This window comes from Ovis canadensis, chromosome 1 (assembly GCF_042477335.2).
Source record: "Ovis canadensis isolate MfBH-ARS-UI-01 breed Bighorn chromosome 1, ARS-UI_OviCan_v2, whole genome shotgun sequence".
NCBI classification, from domain to species: Eukaryota; Metazoa; Chordata; class Mammalia; order Artiodactyla; family Bovidae; genus Ovis; species Ovis canadensis.
In genome coordinates, this window is record NC_091245.1 from 263,305,396 (window position 1) to 263,325,369 (window position 19,974).

The window sequence follows — 19,974 nt, forward strand, 5'->3', positions numbered from 1 at the left end:
TGTTCTATTGGGATGAACCACTCGGTAAATAATTTAAACTGAGAGGAAGGAAAAGAGTTAGATTTCAGCAGAGCACCACTTACTCTTGGACTTGTTTTCTCTGAGTGCAGAGGAGAGAGTCAGAGGAACAGACACTAAGTTGTTCTACTGCACAATGAGATACTGGTCATGGTGGTGACAGCACAGGTCCCTGAGGGTTGGCCCCCTCCTGCTCCAATATTCCTTCCTCCAGTGAGCTGGGGCCACCCGTGGGACTCCAGAGTGAGGGTCTGCAAACTTTTCCTATGAACAGTCAGATGGTGAACAGTTCCAGCTTTGCAGGCCATACCATCTCTGTTGTAACTGCTCAACTCTGCTATCATGGCATGAAACCTCCATAGACAAAATGCAAGCAGTGTGAATGATTGTCTTCCAATAAAACTCTATTTGTAAAAACAGCAGTGCACTGGATTTGTCCTGCAGGTCATAGTTTGCTGACCCCTGGTCCAAACTGGAAGGGCCAAGTATCGTTGGAAGGTAGAGAGAAGAGCGTGTGAGGAAGCTCAGCATTCCTGGCCAGCCCCTCATGAATACTCAGACTCACTGCATCTTCTGTGTTCTTCCCCACTGTCCTGCAGAGATCAGAGTCTTGGAATCCACTCTAGTTTATTCAATTGGGTTCTGGGTCCAGCCCTGGTGTTTGTAAACTCAAGCCTCCCTAGGAAGGAGGATCCAGCGACCAGTAGGAGACAAGAGAAACAGACATCAAAATAAAGGCAGACCACCTTTCTTTTTTATTTCGCTTAGACAAAATGCAAAGAGTGTCTCATTAAACTAAAAAAAATAAACCAAAAAGAAAACCAAAACAGATTGATTCCCCCCAACCCTTCACTGACGGTACTCATTCTAAGTAACAACAGAAGGAGGTCAAATCGGGGACCCAGTTTCTAATGGGAAAGAAAGATGTGCAAACATGACGAACATTTCCCCGGCCCCCAAATCAAGGTTCCTTTTAAATTCACAAAGAGGGTTAATTTTTTTTTCCTGTTTTTTTTTTTTTTTCCTTTTGAATCTTGTGTGATAGAACTTCCGGTCAGAAGGTTGAATGAGTCCCCCATGCACTTTGTAGAAAATCAGTAAAAATGCAATAGCCCGTGAAGATCATAAAACTGGACTTCTTTCCCAAAAAATCAGATGCCCAGACAGATGGATCTCACACTCAGACAGAAAAAAAGCAGGAGAGTCTTTGCACTGTCTGTGGGTTTTTTTTTTTCAGCATTTTCTCTCTCTCTCTCTTTTTTTTAATATATTTTGGCAATTTTCTTTCATTATAAATATTGGAATTCCGTAAAAAAAAGGTAGCTTTGATTGACTTTGTTAAACCGTATTTACAACCGCTGTCCAGTCATGCTGTTGGTTATACCAGGGTGTAGGATTTGGCGTAGGGATTGTTGCCTTTCAAATGGCCCCGTGAGTCCAGCAGCGATTCCTGGGAGCTGCTCATCTTGGCTGCCTGTCCCAGCTCTGCCCCCTCGCGCTGAGGTAATGTGGCCACAGCCCCCTGCTGCCACTGCTGTCCCTCCCTCGTGGAGGCTGTGGAGGAGGCTGCCTCCATGGGGATGGGCTCAAGGACTGGGGGGCGTTTCAGGGTCCGACTTTTCTGGGGCTCCAAGCACGCCTGCCCTAAGCTCGGGTCCCTGCTTGTGCCTGGACCACTTCGGTTCAACAAGAAGTCCATTCGAAGGTATGGAGGCAAGTGGATGAGGTCACCTGGAAGGAAATGCAGAGGATTAGGTGGGCTCTTCAACTTGGTCTATAGATACCTGGTGACCCTGTGCATATGTGATGGGCCACTCAGGGTTTAGAGGTGACTGTCACCATGCCCTCCGGGTGCCTTTCCCAAGACCCTTGGTCAGAATTCCTACAAAGGCATCATCTTCATCCCCCGACCCTCCACCAGACACAAGGAGAGCTGGCTTTTGTACAACTTGTTGACTTGAGCCATAAAAGTCATACTTAACCAGAGAAACAGAAATCTCAAGGTACTTTGAAAGAAAAACTTAGGCTAAAGGTAGCAGTGCATGCTGAGTATAAATGGTGACAGACCAAACCCTGGACACAGTGGGCAGTGCTTAGGAGAGTGCGAGGCTTGAAGAGACAGGCAGGGCTGCTGAGCAAAGAATGATGGCGTCTCAGCACCTCCATGGAATTATGTGACCTTGGCTGTCATTTAGCTACTGGTTTCTATGATTGCTTTTGGTGGAAATCCCAGAGTACATGGCCTCCTTACCGGGCTTTGCCTGCCTGCTAAACTGCTTGTGTCTTTCTGTTTCAGTCAGTGCCACGTAGAGAGAGGAGAACAGCTAAGACTGAGTATCAGGGTTACTACTTCCTTCTCAGGACCACTCACTTTGACTTCTATGGTGCCAGGGAAACAACCCTCTTCAAGAGAACCTGCTGCAGGGAGAATCTAACTGAAGATTCCAACTTCTCCCCTCTCCCTAGACACTGAGGTCACCTTCTGGGCTGCTCCCAGCACTGCCTGAGACCACAGGTTCTCTTGATGACTAATCCTGTCGATTTGGGGTTTCCCAGTGAGAGATTTGCTCAGGGCTTCCCCATTGCTGGGCTGCAGCTGAGACTCTCCATGCCCACCTCCTCATTCCCCTTCTCCTCTGACAGGTGGCACGCCTGAGTCTTAGTCTGTGGACTCTCTTTGCCTGCTTCTGCTGTAACTGAGAGGACCCTATGAGGCCTTCCTGCAACACACCCTGGCCATGTCCTCTGCCTGCCTCTTATTTGTAGAAAAACTTTAGCTTTGGGCCTTGCCCAAATTCCAAAGAATAAATTTAGTCAGAGAAATAAAATATAGAAACAAAGAACAACATTCAAGCAAGACAAAATAATAACAGTTTAGCCAATAATCAAAGAAAAGGACCTTTACTTCTTCCTCAAGGGCTATAGATAATATTTTCAGCTGTATCCTTTGAGCTGTTTTGCAGATATTGAAACCCCCATCAGGTAGAAGAGGTTAATTTTACACTGATCACAAGCACATAAATCCCTGACCAGTTAGAAGGTTGATGATGTTGATTTCCTGTGACCTCACCACCAACCACAGAAGAATGTCCCTAAGCTGATTATGCATCCCAAATCCTCTCTTCAGCATGTAGACCCTTCCTCTTTCTTTCTGTATAATCTCTGAGCAAAACCTGGGGTTTGGGGATTTGGTTCTTTGGGACATGAGTCCACTTTCTCCCCAGGTTTGCCAGCTTCCTCAATAAAGCTATCTTTTCTTTGGCCAACACCTGTCTCTTCATGTTGGATTCTTGAGCAGTGGGAAGCTGAACCTGAGCTTGGTGACACTGCTTCTTGTTTATCTCTTTATTCTTTGCAAGAATGCCTCCTGAAATCCATTGCATATATAATCTGCCTTGGCATCTGCTTTTTGGAAAATCTGAACTGGCACAGCTACCATCACCATCAACTATAGCAATTGTTCTTTGAAAGTTGGACTGTGCCTCTAATTGTCATGTTCCATGGCTTCTTCTTAGCACCTCTTATCACTTCTTCCTTCTATAGAACCAACAACACCTCATGCAGTTGATCTTTCTGTTCACAGAACTCTCAGCTTCCATGTCACTGTGCTTTCCCAGAGCAATTCTTGCACCTCTGACTGACACTTGTCAGTCCTTTCCTGGACCCTATCCTCCATCCATCTTCAAGTACAGGGTTTCTTCAGTGGCCTGAGCTCAGTCCTCTCTTTGGGGCTCAGCCCTCATCTAATCTCATTATGAATAGCTCTCACATCCATCTTTTCCTTTTGCTCACTCTCTCTTGAGCCCTAGACTTGAATTTTAGATGCTTTGCTAAATATTTCCACATGACTGTCCATTATGAATTTTAAATGCCACAGTCTATAAACCCAGTTTATGAAGGCCAGCCCCTATTCCCAGACTCATTTCCAAAGGCCACTTTCTCCTTTGTGCCCAATCATTTTAAATGTCATCCTCATCTTACCAGAAATTGATGCTTGAAACCTCAGATATTGATACCTCCTACCCAGGTTAATTCTACTTGAAATTAATTCTACTTCTATCTGTTGACTCATTGTTGGTCCTATCTTCATGACCCTAGTTCAAATCTTTAATATATCTTGTAGGTTTCCTAAATGCATGAGCACAGTTTCAGCCCAGTCACTAGATATGCTTTGCAAACTACATCCTCTGGGTCTGAGTTGGACTGAAGCCTGGATCTGATCTGTTGGCAGTTTAGGAACAGTGTTCATTGTGTAGCCTAGTGCTTCCGATTGTTCTCACTTTGAAAAGCAAACAGACAAGGGATATTTGTACAACACACTGGGATGAGTGCAGTGGGCTTTCCCTGGCCACACTAGGGGTGAGAGGCTCACCTGTAACTCCTTTATGGCATACCTGGTGAGCAACTCTGGTTAGAAAATGGCCTGGGGGCAGGCAGTCCTGGAGCTGAGAGACCAGATGGGAGAATGCGCAGGTGAAGGTGGGCTGAGCACCAAAGGGAAATGAGAGTGCATGTGATTGTGAAATGTGGAAGAGGCTCAAGGAGAGGGCTCTGGAAATGACCACAGGTGGGACAGGTGAAAAAGGAGGAAGAGTCAGGGATGACTCCCTTCCAAGTGTCAAGATCAGGAAACCTGGGCAGACAGCAGGATCATTCATTCATTGCAAAAAAAACTGCCTAGGAGAAAAATCACATTTTGCTGGGAAAAGATCGTGGGTTTTGTTTCAGACTTGCTGAGTTTGATGAGGCTGGGGACACCGCAGGGGAGATCTTAGTTACATATCTAAGCCATAAGTCATTCCTTAACTTTCTGAATCGAAAATCATTGGCAATTCTTGCTTTTTTTTTGCTTCAAAATATTCCCAGCTTTCCATGCCTTCCTCAGCCAACCCCTTGTTTGGAGCTTCCTGTGTCCAGCAGGGCTGCTGTGAGCTGGTTGTGGTGCTGACAAAGAAGTGAGGTGTGTGCAATTAGACAGTGACTTAAACCCCAGAGGAGCCTGGTGGGCTACAGTCCATAGAGTTGCAAAGAGTCAAACAAGACTGAGAACACATTCACAACCCCTGCCCCCACCCCCGCCACACACACCCACACCCACACACGTAAATCCCAAAATCTTTGAAATTGAGGTTTACTCACTGAAAGAGAAAAACCATTTAAACATCAGGGAGAGACTGCTCAATGGTTAGGAGAACTAGAAACAAAAGCAAGACAGGCTGAAAAATTACTGGAAAATTCATTTTTCACAGTATAAATGAGCATAAGGATTTTCAAAATGCTTTGGGTTTCCTTAAGCTTTGTTCCCCCAGGATAAGAGATATGATGACCTTATTTCTGGGAAATTTACCGAGTTGATTTCTGAGTCCTTGCATTACACTGTCATGTTATTTGGTATTTTTGAAGCAAGAATCCACTTAGCATTTTCCCATTGGCTTTTTCAGGATCTCATGAAGTGACAGTGAGTAATTATATATGATCTCATTAATATTTTTAGCCTGTATTCCACTAAAACAGCCCCAGGACACCTTGGATTTGGCTTACTGAAGTGAAGGTACTTGTAATTCAGTGCTAGCTTCATACAGTGAACTGGATCAAAGGAAAGCCCAATAATAAATTCTTGACAATAAATTGTCCACGACACTCTTAGAGAAAGAAATGATGTAATTTGGCATTCTTGTGAAATGGGTTTTGGTGACTTGATGTATCTGGACTTTGACTTAGAAAAAATGGTGGCATGAATTTTACTGTTATAGACCCTAATGTTTAAGATATATCTAGCTGTGTATCAGCTTTAGTCCTGAAAAATAAAACTATTTAATTAAGAAAAAAAATAAAACCATATGTCCCTAGTGCCTTTTTTGATGGTGGTATTGAAAATTCTCTGTCTTCTTTTATGGTTGTGGATGTATTATTCAACCTTTTCTATTATGGGCTAATTATTGTAAACAAATATCACGAAAACTTTGTCTAACTACCACAGCCTTGTCTAACTCAATGAAACTAAGCTATGCCCTGTGGGACCACCCAAGACGGGCGGGCACGGTGGAGAGGTCTGACACAATGTGGTCCTCTGGAGAAGGGAATGGCAAACCACTTCAGTATTCTTGCCTTGAGAACCCCATGAACAGTATGAAAAGGCAACATGATAGGATACTGAAAGTGGAACTACCCAGGTCAGCAGGTGCCCAATATGCTACTGGAGATCAGTGGAGAAATAACTCCAGAAAGAATGAGAATGGAGAAGGAAATGGCAATCCACTCCAGTACTATCGCCTGGAAAATCCCATGGACAGAGGAGCTTGGTAGGCTAAAGTCCATGGGGTCGCAAAGAGTCAGACATGACTGAGCAACTTCACACCACTACCACACCATCACGAAAGCATTAACAGAGCTTTTATGTTTTATGTCATTAAAAAAAAAAACTGGAACAATTTCTTTGTAGCATGAAAAATAGTTTTTTTGCATGTGAATCAACATACCCTAATGAACTAATTTTGAAATTTTAATATACCCGATTTCCTGAAAGTGATCATCTGTCTTTATTCCAAGAGTCCAATAAACACATTGGATTTACTTGACTCTTTCATTTATTTACATAACTAATATTATTTTTAAAACATTTTGTTCAAACGCTGAGAAATTGTGGAAGGCATTTACCTCCACGTTTCTTTTAAAATGTAGGTCAAGAGTACCTTATGCTGCTTCTGTGACCCAACTGAATCTCGAGTGCTTGGCATATTTGCAGTGCGTTGTCACAGATTCAGGAATGGGTCTCCATCTCAGCAACTCCCCACTGAATGAACGGGCTTATTAAATTCCTAAAAAGTATTAGCATCTTAGTCCCAGCCGGATTGTGGGGATGCTCACGAGCTTGATTATGTGGAACGAATGTGTCTGAAATCAAAAGAGAAAGCCCTCGATACCTGCCCCCTGCCTGCAGGGGTTCCTGCTTTAGGTGGAAGGAATGAGGTAGCTGGAAAAGCATGGTGAGAATTGGAAATCCTTCATAATGAAAACAGCTCAGCACCACGTCTTTATGTACAAGGGCTTCTTGTTGGCTTCTTGCAGGCCTGCCAAGCATCGCTGAATAGTCAATATCTCTGAAAGATCCAGTTTTTCAGGCAAAAGCTTGATTAAGTTGTATGATGCTCTCATTAGCGCCTTTCGACAGTGTGTGTTTTCTGATTAGCACGTAAAGTAGCTCTTTCAACTGTGTGAATGCTGCAAATGAGCTCTCTTAATAATTCATGCACTGATGTGGAAGAAAGCACCGAGGTGATCGTGGGGAGTGCTGTTTATTAAAGATGCTTTATGGCCACTAAAATCCCACCGCTTGTGCTAGTCCCAGTTGTTTGTTGTTTACTCATTAGGCCATGTCCGACTCTTTTGTGACCCCCTGGACTGTGCAGCTTGCCAAGCTCCTCTGATCATGGGATTTCCCAGGCAAGAATATTGGAGTAGGTTGCCATCCCCTTCTCCAGGGTCTAGTCCCAGCACCAGTTAGGAAACTGGATTCTCTAACTGTCCGTCCATCTCTTAGGTTCTGCAGATATCTATAGATGTATGGACAACCAAGCACTTGGAGAGAAGCAGAATGTGAAACTGTCCTGACCATCTAGTCACCTACACAGCTGCTTTCCTTGATCCCGGACTCTCCATCCACCTGTTTCATGTGGGAGGAACTAAATGACGTTTCTAATGGTGGTGATTAAGGGTGAAAGTCTGAATAACATGGTGCTCAGTTGCTCAGTCATGTCCAACTCTTTGTGAGGACTGTAGCCCTCCAGGCTCCTCTGTCTGTGGGATTCTCCAGGCAAGAATACTGGATTGGGTTGCCATTTCCTTCTCCAGGGGATCTTCCCCACCCAGAGATTGAACCTGCATCTCTTATGTCTCCTGCATTGGTACCACTAGAGCTACCAACCACCCAGGGGTTGAATCCTGGTCTCCCCCATTGCAGGCAGATTCTTTACTGTTAGAGCCACTTGGAAAGCCCCTGGATGACACTGTCTGCATTTAATCTGAAAGACTTAAGTCTGGGCTCAGTTTTCTTATTCATAAAACAGGAATAAGAGCTGAATCCACCGTAGAGTGCTGGAAGGAGGGTTTAATGAGATAATACAGGTGAAAGTTTTATTGTCAGATGTCTCCCTTCCCAGAGAGTCTGAAGTTACAGGGCTGAGTTTCTGTCTTTTGTGGGTTGACTAGTGTCCCCCCAAAGACAGGTCCATATGCCAACCCTCAGCTTCCAGGAATGTGACCTGATTTGGAGAAAGGATTTTGTTGCAATTCAGTAAAGGATCTTGAGATGAGATCACCTGAATTTAAGGTGGGCCCCAAATCCAACTACTCTGTGCATGCATGCTCAGTTGCTTCAGCTGTGGACTGTAGCCCACAAGGCTCCTCTGTCCATGGGATTTCCCAGGCAAGAATACTGGAGTGGGTTGCCATGCCTTCCTCCAGGGGATCTTCCTGACTTAGGGATCAAACCTGCATCTCTTTGGTCTCCTGCATTGGCAGGTGGGTTCTTTACCACTAGCGCCCCCTGCGTAGCCCTAGTGCAAAAACATGTGTCCCTATGGAAAAAAAAAGAAAATAGAGGAGAATCTGAGGGACAAAAAAGGGAGAAGGCAGAGACTGGACTGATGGGACCACGAGCAGAGGAACACGTTGAGCCTCCGAAAGCCAGAAGAGACAAGGAACAGATTATTCCTTGAAATTCCTGAGGGAGTACAACCCCACTGACACCTTGATCTCAGCCTTCTGGCCTCCAGAACTGTGAGAGAGTACATCTGTCCTTCTGAGCCATCCAGCCTGTGGCGATTTGTTAGAGGTCACAGGGTCCAAACACAGGGTATTCCTAGCTGGGATGGGCTGGGAGCCTCACAGGATGCCTCTCTGAACATTTCTGCCATGTGGGATAGGCTCTGCCCCTTCCACCAAAGACAGGAGGGGCTTTCTTTTTAATGGTCAGTAACAGTAGCCAATATGCTTGTGGTTTCCACTGTCTCCAAGGTGTGCCTTCGGTGGGCTGTCCTGTCATCCATCTTTCTCTGCTGAGGCCAAGCCGGTCACTTGTCCCTGGTCCCCTGCTCCCTGGGGAAGCAGGGTCTGCCCAGTGGGCACCCAAAGACCCCTGCTGCCCAGCCTGGGTGGGGGGAGATTCCGGGAAACCAGGAGCGTGGGGCTCACGTTCATTTCTTTGGTTATAACTTCCCCTCTTGGCTCTCCTCTGGCCACCTCTCCACTTTCCCACTCTCTCTTTCTTGCTTGGTTTCCGTTGCTTCCCAGGTGAAGAATCCCATGGACAGAGGAGCCTACCAGTGGGCTACAGACCATAGGGTTGCAGGGAGTGGGGCAGGACTAAAGCGACTTAGCACACATGTTGCAAGTTTCATCCAGAAAATAAAAGGCATAGGGGTGGGGAGTAGAGCACAGTGAGCGCAGGCGGGAGGGGGTTAGGAGGTAGCTGAGTGCAGAGCAGGAGCCAGGCTGACCAGCTTCCAGGGGAGAGAGAGGGAGTGTGTGTGTGTGTGAGTGTGTGTGTGTGCGCATGCATGTGTGTCTGTATGTGCATGTGTATCTGTGTGTGTGTGTGTGTGTGCATGTGTGACAAGAGGACAGAGATGGGAGTGTATCAGAGCGGAGGCTGCATATCGAAAGGCAACGTTGTGGCTGTAGGAGAAAAGGGCAGAGTCCGGCGAGAGCCCGGTGAAGACTGGAGGGAAGGACCCGGGGACCCCAGAGCTCCCTTCCTGCCCACCTTCCTTCTTCCTTCCCTCCCTGCCCTGCTCACCTGTCTGCCTGCAATTCCATCTCTTCTAGCATATCCCCAATCACCTGATTCAGGTAAGCTAGTCCCCAAAACTCAGTGGGAACCCAAATATGGTCCTAGGGTCTGAGTCCGTGAGGGCTGCCTCCACCCACTGGCTTTCATGGGTTCTAATTGTATGTCTGTGCTCCCTGGAAGGTCACGCCCTGTGCTCTGCTCCTTAGGAGGATGATGGCCCTTGTGTCAGAGTCGTGGAGGCGGGAGAGTGGAGAAGGAGGTGAGATGAGTGGGAAGAAACACCGAGCTGCCCAGCCAGCCTGGTCAACATGGTGCTGAGATGGATGGGGCAGGGCGGGGGTGAGGTGGGAACGAGAAGGGCAGGGTAGAGGAGAGACAGACAGAGACAGAGAGAAGCAGAGAGATGGGGAGAGAGAGACAGAGAGATGGGGGCAGAGAGACAGAGAAAGGGAGAGAGGCAGGGAGGAGGGGGTCAGAGGAACACGGCCAGAGGGAAGCAGATGGATGTCATGGAGACATAGGACCCGGAGAGATGACTGTGAGAGACACAGAGCCACGTACAGAGAAAGGTCAAGGTCAGGGGACAGTGAGTCACAGGACAGTGGCAAAGGCGTCTGGGTTATGACTGCAGCTGTGAGCTGGCCCTCGACCCTCGACAGTCCACCTGCATGGGGGCCTCTGTGATACCTGGGTGTTGAGCCGCGCCCTTCATCCCTGCCCTCCCCACCGCCAGCCCAGGCGCTGCGCCGACTCATGCCCTGAAGGATGAGAGGTGATTTAGCCATTATTTCCAAGTTATGCCTTATTATTTGACATAATGGGCCATTTCTCATCCTCTCATCACTGCCCTCAGGGGTCGGTGCCACTAACATCCCCAAAAGTTCAGACTAAATAAGTTGGCATCCATTTCTCTCTCGGTAGTTAACTCTGCTCACTGGTGTGCAGATAACTCCTGGCCATGGGCTGCAAGCCAGCACAGTGATCCATCCTAACATCCATCAGCAGATGTGAGCTCAGAGAGTGTCATCCACCACCCCGGGGCCTTCAGCCCTGCTTGGCCCCACTGTGTGAAAACTGATATGTTAAACTTGCCTCTTTTTAGCTGAAAACCAGGACACTCCCTCACCCCCCACACCCCACAGCTGCCTATCAGGAAAGCAAAACCTCCTGAACCTTCTCTATCTGTTTAGACTCACAGGCGATGTTTGAACGCACTTTAACTATGGAAGAAAATGACAAAGTCATTCCCAGCACAGAACGAGAATGGACCAACTCAGGAACTCTGTAATGGACTTGAACTCTGTGAATCTGGCTGTGATAGGGTTCTGGCCACTTGCCACACACACCCTAGGAAAAGAAAGTCTACAGTTGAGAGCAGTGGTTCTCAGCTGAGGGTCATTTTGCCCTCCAGGGCACACACAGCAATCCCTGAAGCCTTCTGGAGGTGTCTTGGTTGGTAGGGCAGCTGCTACTGGCTTCTAGCCCAAGGCCAGGGATGCTCAGCATCCTGCCATGGCCAGGCTGGTCCCGGCCACAAAGCTTCACCCAACCCCAGATGTTAACGGCACTGCTGTTGAGGAGCCCTAGCTTAAACGGTCCAAGCTCTGAATTCCAAGGGGTCCTTACTTCACTTCAGTTTTATTCTGTGCTCAGTCACTCAGTTGCGTCTGACTCTGTGACCCCATGGACTGTAGCTCACCAGCTCCTCTGTCTATGGAATTCTCCAGGGAAGAATATTGGACTGGGTTGCCAATCCTCCTCCAGGCGATATTCCCAACGCAGGACGGAACCTGCCTCTCCTGCATCGTCTGCACTGGCAGGTGGATTCTTTACCATTGTGCCACCTGGGAAGCCCTAATTTTACTTTTAAAGCATTGGATTCAATCAGAATAAGGAACTGTACTCCTCTGTCCCTCCTACTCCACAAGGAATTACAGCCTCAGTTTGTCATGGAGAAAAGTAAGGGATGTGCCTTATGGACCAGCAATCAGAAGGTCTATGTCAGACTGGCCCTGAAGAGGTGGGAGCTCAGAGCCATGGGCAGGTATGAGTGAGAGCGGGCTGAAATCCTGCCTTGAAATACTGCGTCTACTCAAGTAGTTCTGTGACCCCTGCGAGCTTTAACTCTTACTTATATAAGGGAAGGGCTTCTCAGGTGGCGATAATGGTAAAGAACCCACCTGCCAATGCAGGAGACACAAAAGATGCGGGTTCAATCCCTGGGTTGGGAAGATCCCCTGGAGGAGAGCATGACAACCCACTCCAGTCTTCTTACCTGGAGAATCCCATCAACAGTGGAGCCTGGTGGGCTACAGCCCAGTGGTTCACAAAGAGTTGGGCACAACTGAAGCAACTCAGCATACATGCATACAAAGGAAATGCGTCTGATCGTTTCCAATGAAAATCTTGAATCTTAAAAGAGTCTTTCTTATGCTCTGAACTATCTCATCTGTGAAAACTGGTCAAGCACTTTTGAAATAGAAGTTTAGGGATAAAAAAGGAACAAATGAATGCATTTAGGGGGAGCCTGGAACTCCAAGGCACGTTCCAATAGCTTTCTTCTCCCTGCTGGACAATTCTTTATTCGTCAGCAAGTGTGAGAACATGTGCACACTTTCACAAAAAACTCATGCAGAATGACAGTGAAGCAAGCTCCCTGTGGGCTCCAGTCTCCTCTGGGGACACATCAAAAGGAACTTTCATCAAGCTCTAACAAGGTTTGATGTCTGTGCTTGGATGGAGCTGGAGACTGATGCAAAAGTAAGAAGCCAAGGATGCGTACCTTGACTTCTGGCAATTTCACTTAAAAACCACACAGACTTGCAAGGATACTACAGCATCAAAGAGCTCCTTACAAAGGGGAGCATGTAGTCTGCCTACATCCAAGCCCGACCAGATCTAACACTTTTCCAGTTTAATATTAATGTTGCAGTGGTAATGAAAACTCGTAAACAAACCCCTCTTGGTAAATGAATCTTCACTCCCAAACGGCAACCAGGAACAACTCTAAATAAGTAATGTGAGCTGGATACCAGAGGTCCCGCCTGCAGATTCTGTTACCATTCTTGGCTTGTACCTAGGAGGCTTCATGCATTTTTAAGGGCTCATCATTATTGTGACCCTCCTACTTGCTGGCGAACTTTTCAAAACCACACTGAGGTATGAAGTGGAGCTTTAAGTTTGTCTGTGCTCATGGTCCTTCTGAAATAGAGTAGTTCTGGATAAAAAGCAGGATTGGAAAATCTGCTTACAGGATAGGTGAGCTGGGAACTCGCTGTAAGGGCATTCAGAGGCCCTAGTGGGGAAGGGTCCATGAGGGTCAAAGGCAGCTCCAGCTCCCACGTGACCCCTCAGGGACCTCCCACGCGACACCCTCAGGGACCCCCTACACTGGGGTGTATCCATCACTCTGAAAGCAGGACCAGTTGTGGAGTGGATGCCAGAAAATACAGGCTGGAGGAAAGGAGGGAGGTGGGGAGGTTGGGTGGGAAAGAGCAAGGCTACCTCTAGAAGGATGGAGGCTGGGACCTCAAGCCTCGTATGTGTGTGTGTGTGTGCGTGTGTGTGTATGCACACGCAGGGACATGGCTACATGTGCACACAGCAACAGCTGGGAACAAGGCCAGCCTTTGCAGGGGATGTGACCTGAGCAGAAGCTGGCTGGTCTTTCAGGTGGGAACCCTGCCTCTCACTCCACACTCTTCTCTTTTGTTAAACACACACACACTCAGGAAAGCATGAGGTATGGGAGGAATAGAACCTAAAACTAAAACCCCCAAACTGCTTCATATAACTGTTTACTCTAAGAGCCAGCAAGTTGGAGGCAGGCAATGGCCATTTCCAATCAGAAAACTTCCACTGCATTTATTGCGGAGGAGGAGCAGGGTCAGGGAGCCAGTCAGGGAGATACAGACATTCAAGGCTGGAGCCCTGGTGTCCACCTGTCCATCAGAAGGAGTGTGGGGGTCCTGCCCCTGCTGCTGGCGGGGCCAGGTTGTATTAGGTTGCAAGTGTGAAACTTTAAATTGATTTAAATAGCTTCCTGCAGTGGAATCTCTTGACTGCACAGGATATGCATCATGAATAAAGCAGCAGCAGGAATCCAAGAAAGTCAGAAACTGGCTCCAGGTGCTACCTGAAACCAAAAATCGGTACTGTAACCGAAGTATGAGAGCCACCTTGACCAAGAGGAAAAGACACTGTTAAACTTTCCAGCTGCTTCTCGGGAAACAGAGGGTTTGTTAGCTTTGTTTTTAAAGTGTAAATGTGTGTTAGTCACTCAGCCATGTCCGACTCTTTGCGACCCCATGGACTGTAGCCCACCAGGCTCCTCTGTCCATGAAATTTTCCAGGCAAGAATACTGGAGTGGGTAGCCATGCCCTCCTCCAGGGAATCTTCCTGACCCAGGGATTGAACCCAGGTCTCCTGCATTGCGAGCAGATTCTTTACCATCTGAGCCACCAGGGCAGCCCCAAAGATGGAAATAGCCATGCCTTATTGAAGAAAACAAAAATTACAAAACTTGCATTTGATTTTAAGTACACAAGTCCTAAAAAGGCAGCAAATTCAAAGTTCAGATGTGTTAAAAATCTAAAACTAGATTTTGATAACTGACTTGGTAGTAGCTGTCCACATTTCATTGGGAACTACCCCCATTGGTGGAAGAGAGTTTCTAATCTTAAGAACAAGATTAGAAAATAAATCACTTTGTTTAAAGTTAGGCTGGAAGATGGAGTAGACTTAAATGTACTCTTTTATTTTACTAATAATTTCTAACAGTTGTAATATTTGAACCAATTGGCCAATCTTTTCATCATCATATATTAATTCATTTAATAACATTTATTAAGCACCTACTATACATCAACAGTGATAGGAGTATATATTCAATTAATTAAGTCAATTGAAAATATTTCTTGAACACTTTATGTTGTCAGATATCTGATAGGCACTGGGGGGAAAATGAAGGTAACTAAGACATGTTTCCTATTTTCCTGTAGCCACAGTCTGGCCAAATTTATTTAACTTAATCCTGATTTGTAAAGAACTTAAAAGCTTGGGATTATAAATGGAGAGAGAGGAAAAAAAAAAGCTCATCAAAAAAGAACTGATGGCAAAGAAACAGATATCCAGAGACTTGGATGATTAATAAGCATTCAGAAACACGAGGGAACACAGGTAAATAATTTGGTTTGAAAGACCTACTCAAGGAACTGGTAATTTTGACAGTCTCCAGTCAGCAGGATACTACATTGTAACTTTGGGTTTTGTGCCCAGTGTTTAATTTAGTTTCATTATAAAGGAGATACAGGAAGGCTTCCAGAGGATGACATATTTTTCTAAAAGCATATCAAATGTTCAATAATAATTTTGGCATCTAGAGTGGATAACACAGTTTGTGGACGTTAGAATTCAGGTGAATTTAAAAGCTTATTCATACCTAAAGTTACAAAATCATTTTAGCCTAAACAGTATAGTAAGGGACTCCCCTGGGGGTCCAGTGGGTTAAGAATCCACCTTGTAATGCAGGGAATGTGGGTTTGATTCCTGGTCAGGGAATGAAGATCCCATGAAGTGGAGCAACTAAGCCTGAGTGCTGTTAACTACTAAGCCTGAATGCCACAGCTAGAGAGTCCATGAGCCTCAACAAAAGATCTCACCTGATGCAAGGAAGACCCACTTGCCACAACTGAGACCCAACAGCCAGATAAATAAATAATTAATTAATTTAAAAAGTGAGATTAAAAAACAATATATAAATAGTGTATATATTAAGAAAATAGTACCTTCTCTAGCTTTTTTCAATTGTTCTGATGGATCCAGGGAATAATTTCATGAAAACAGTTCAAACATGTTTTAATATGAGTCAAAAAACACTGAAACAAGTCATCAACAAAACACAAACCTTTAACTATTTCAAGACCTGCACACATACTTAGTGCTCCTCCGGGGGCTTGCTGTATGCAAGGGGAAGTGTGGTGTGTGTCTCAGATGGGAGTGTGTAGTTCTTAACTGCTGCTCAAGTTGTGCCGGACTCTTTGCGGCCCCATAGACTTAGCATGCCAGGCTACTCAAATACTGGAGTGGGGTGCCATTTCCTTCTCCAGGGGATCTTCCCGACCCAGGGATAGAATCTGCATCTCTTGCATCTCCTGTATTGGCAGGCGGAATCTTTGCCACGGCTCTACTTTTATCGGCCAAATATGGATGCCATTTTCTTAATTTGCCTTACTAGAAATTACAATGCAATATTAAGCAGAAGCGGTAAGAGCAGACATCTCCATCTTATTCCTGATCTTAAGGAAATAGTATTCGATTTTTTACCATTGAGTATGATGTTAGCTGTTTCACATAGATGCCCTTTCTCAAGTTGAAGGAATTCTCCTTTATTCTCAGTTTGTGGAGTGTTCTTATATTTTTTTAGAAAAATGTTGGGTTTTGTCAAATGCTTTCTCCGCCTTGAATGATCATGTATCCACCCCCCCCCAATTCTGTTAATATTAATGATTTTATATTGAACCATCCTTGAATTCCTGAGAAGTCCCACTTGGGTCACAGTGTACAGTAGAACTGGGTGACACACAAATGAGGTGGATGCTCTCCAGGAATCAATGGCCATAGAAGAGAAAATAAACCAAGGAAGGGGTCGGGGGCAGCACCTCATCCTGAGACCTTCACTGGGGTCCCTATGGGAGCCCTAATGCCACGTCAACCAGGCAAGACCCGAGTGACCACTACTGCTGCTGACATCTGCCTCAGGCAACACACAGCTTACACAAAGCCCAGACAGTGGGCGTCTATGTCATTCCCATTTTACAGGTGAGCCAACGGCAGCTCAGCAAGACTAAACAAAAGCCCAGAGGCTCATTTTTCTCCTCTCCTGTCTTCCTCAATCTCAAGCTGTACAGCCTCAAAAGAGTCATGATATTTATCCTACACTTGCATCTGCCTTGCAAATAAATGCCAGCAACAAAAAGTCCTTTGGATAAAATCACCCACCGAGAACATCTTCTTGCTGAGGAGGTAGACAGCACAGAAATAAATGAAGCCATCATTCTTGATAGTCAGCTGGTGTGGATCTTGACTCGGTTTGGGAGATTAGTTGCTGGATAGACAATTTTTATTTTATATATATTTTATGCATTTATAAAGCTTTTTTCAGCCTGGCCTTCTGCTGAAAAGCCCAAAGGAATCGTGGTGATTTAAAATGGATATACATTTTTGAAAGAGAACCAATATAGTCACTTAGAAAATAGGAAAATGAAAAATAAAACTGGGTTCAACAAGAATGGATTAGCCAGTGCACAAAGTCAAATCTATAGACAGGAACTTCAGGGTGAAAAAGGAAAAAGGATTTTTCAGATGAGAACTGCAACCGGTTGCCGTGGTTTGGAGGCAGTCTAAAGATGTGTTTTATTTGCTCTGTATGATGATTTGCACAAATCTGAGCAAACACTTGAAAACTGTGAGTCTCCATATAAAACCAAAATATCTGTCTCCTTTTGAGAATCTCCTCTTACAGGCCCCCATTTCCACTTGGGATCAGTTGGCAAGAGTTTGCTGGAGTCCTTTTCCTCTACAGTCACTGAACTCTTGAGTTCTCCATGTCTCTATCCCTCCCTTTGCTCTGCTCCTCACCCTCTTCACTCATTCACAGGATCTGCCAGGCCCTGCAGGCCTCAGGGTTTGCAGCTTCTACTGACTATACTGCTCAAGGCAGACACCAATGTATTGCCAACCTGATACCAGCCATTTACCGTCATTTTGGGAAACTCAGTGAAGCCAAGTTGCAGAGGCTGGCTCACTGGTAAGACTGCTCTCCTTCTGAAACTCTCACCCCCAATTTTCATTACTTCTCAAGCAGCGGAGAGCTCCCTTCTTAGACCCTGGGCTCCCAGAGCTTTGTGGTCACTTGACTGACTGACAGTATATATGGCAGAAGTGCTGCGTCAGTTTCCAGACCCAGGCTTAAGGAAATGGCTATTTCCACTCTCTATCTCTTGGGACACTGGCTTTTAGACAGGAGGAAGCACAAGCCAGATTATGAAGAAACCTATGTTGGGAGGACATGGCCAGAACTCACCCTCCAGGATAGTGACTGAACATGTCTTCTCCATCCTAACTGGGCTTCCCCATGGACATGGCTGGAATGGATATGCATGTCCTAACCAAGCTCTGACTCAGTTTCAGATTCATACATGAAATAAATGATCATTGTTGCTGTAAGCCTCTAGGCTTTGGGGTGGTACATGATTCAGCAATCAATGAATAGAAGACTAGTGTAAACACCAACAAGGCTTTCACAGTGGAAGAGTGTGTCTTGGGAAGACGTGCTTCCCCGACACTGGTCCAGGCATGTCTTGTCTCACCTGGCCGATGTGCCTTTGGAACTGCCATGTTCATCACTCGTCCTCCATCCTGAGGTTTGGGGGGAGAGGCAGTGAACCTGCAGATCCCTGACTCCGAAGGGGTGCTGGAGGTCAGACTGTCTGTGTACTCGTTTGTCCCTGCCGTCAACTGCTCGGACGATGTGTCTGAGATGAAGCACTCCGTGATGGTGAACTTGGCGTGCCTCAGCTGCTCTTCCATCTTGGCATGCTCGTAGGCCCTGGCCAGTTCTTCATAAGTGGAGGAGGCACTTTCTGTGGAGACCATGCTGCTTCGCGCTCGATCTGTGCCATGAAAAAGAGAAAACAAGATGATGAGTCGTCACTGGGAGTCTGCACTGATTGGGTGGTGACGGGGGCCTGTGGCTGGTTCTCCCCATCACTGGGCAGCCAGGCAGGAGTCCTGGGTCTTTATCTGAGGATTGCCTTTGTCACTGTGAGGCCACCTTCATGAGCCTCAGCCATGTGGCTTCAGGGTTTCAACTGACTTGCTGGAGGCACCTGTCCCCAGTATGGGACATTGCCATAGATCAGTAATACCTCCCCTTGAAACTTCTGCTTTTAGTTAAGACAGCTGGCTTGTTGCTCAATCATGTCTGACTCCTTGGGATTCCATGGACTGTAGCCCACCAGGCTCCTCTGTCCACGGGACTCTCCAGGCAAGAATACTGGAGTGGGTCACCATTTCCTCCTCCAGCAGATCTTCCCGACTCAGGGATCAAACCCATGTCTCCTGCATTGCAGGCGGATTCAAGACAGCTGGGAATGCAATATGCATGAACAGCAGTACCCCTTCCTGCTCCGCAAGTCTTCCTGGGCCACAGTGACACTTTCATTGTCGGGAATGATCTGAGCTCTGTGTTCTGCTCCTCTGGCCTCCGTGGGGCAGGAATACAGGCCAATCCTCAGAAATGAACGTGTAACTGCATAGAACTGGTTACTAGGCAGAATCGTAGCTGAACCCTGGGGCACATCCACTGTGTTTGAGGCTCACCCTTTATGGGGACCAGAGACCCTCCAGAACCCTAAAAGGTACATCTTGGGTAAGAGGACGCTCTACATTTTAAACCCACTCAAAAGTTCTGAAGTCACCTCAGTGGAACTCTGAGGTTCTTGTAAGAGAAATAACTGCCATAAAAATAAATGTACGTGGTGATGCTCCACCTCTGGAAGACTATTTTTGAAGTATATCATCCAGAACAAAAGAAAATGAGTATGAAAATTTCCTACAGCTATTAAGTTTAGATAGAATTTCTTTTCAAAATTTTAGATTGGAGGGAGGGTGGGCAACCCAGTGCTATTCTTAGGCTCTGTCTTCCCTCTAGGGTGAGCTCTTGGCGAATGGCACAGACAATCAAGCCCTGTTTCACTGTCAAATGGACCAGCCATGTTCCCCATCCAGGGTACTGTGACCTTGTCATGCAACTCCAAGTTCAGTCTTAATCCCGGAGATGGGAGTGGGCCACACACCCTCAAGGTATAATCGGGGTGATTGTAATCATGGGAGAACACTTAGAAACTTCTGTGTTTCTCTCAGCAGGGCAGGAGTGAAGGGCAGAGGGAGCAATGTGAGTCTGAGATTTGAGATGCCTGCAACATAGATTCCTTTGGTTTTGCTTGGCGGACTTTGCTAGACCCTAGATTTGGCCAAGGACGTACAGCTTCATCGGTATCTGTCAGGTCAATGGTCCAGCAAGTTGAAAGTGACCTTGAAAGGGCACAGGTAGGGCCCTGAAACTCAGAGGGTAGTCCTGCTCATTCAGGGAGGAGGAGGCAGT

General features: G+C 46.3%; 1 protein-coding gene across 1 annotated transcript in view; it reads right to left on the reverse strand.

Moving 5' to 3' along the window:
- Positions 1-756: 756 nt before the first annotated feature.
- DSCAM (DS cell adhesion molecule) overlaps positions 757-19,974 on the reverse strand; it is a 679,278-nt gene continuing 660,060 nt past the window's right edge. Inside the window, exons 32-33 of the mRNA XM_069597968.1 lie at positions 18,179-18,481; positions 757-1,749 (exon numbers count right to left, since the gene is read on the reverse strand). Of these exons, the coding sequence (XP_069454069.1) occupies positions 1,397-1,749; positions 18,179-18,481 (656 nt within the window). The 3' untranslated portion in view covers positions 757-1,396. The remainder of the gene's footprint in view (positions 1,750-18,178; positions 18,482-19,974) is intronic.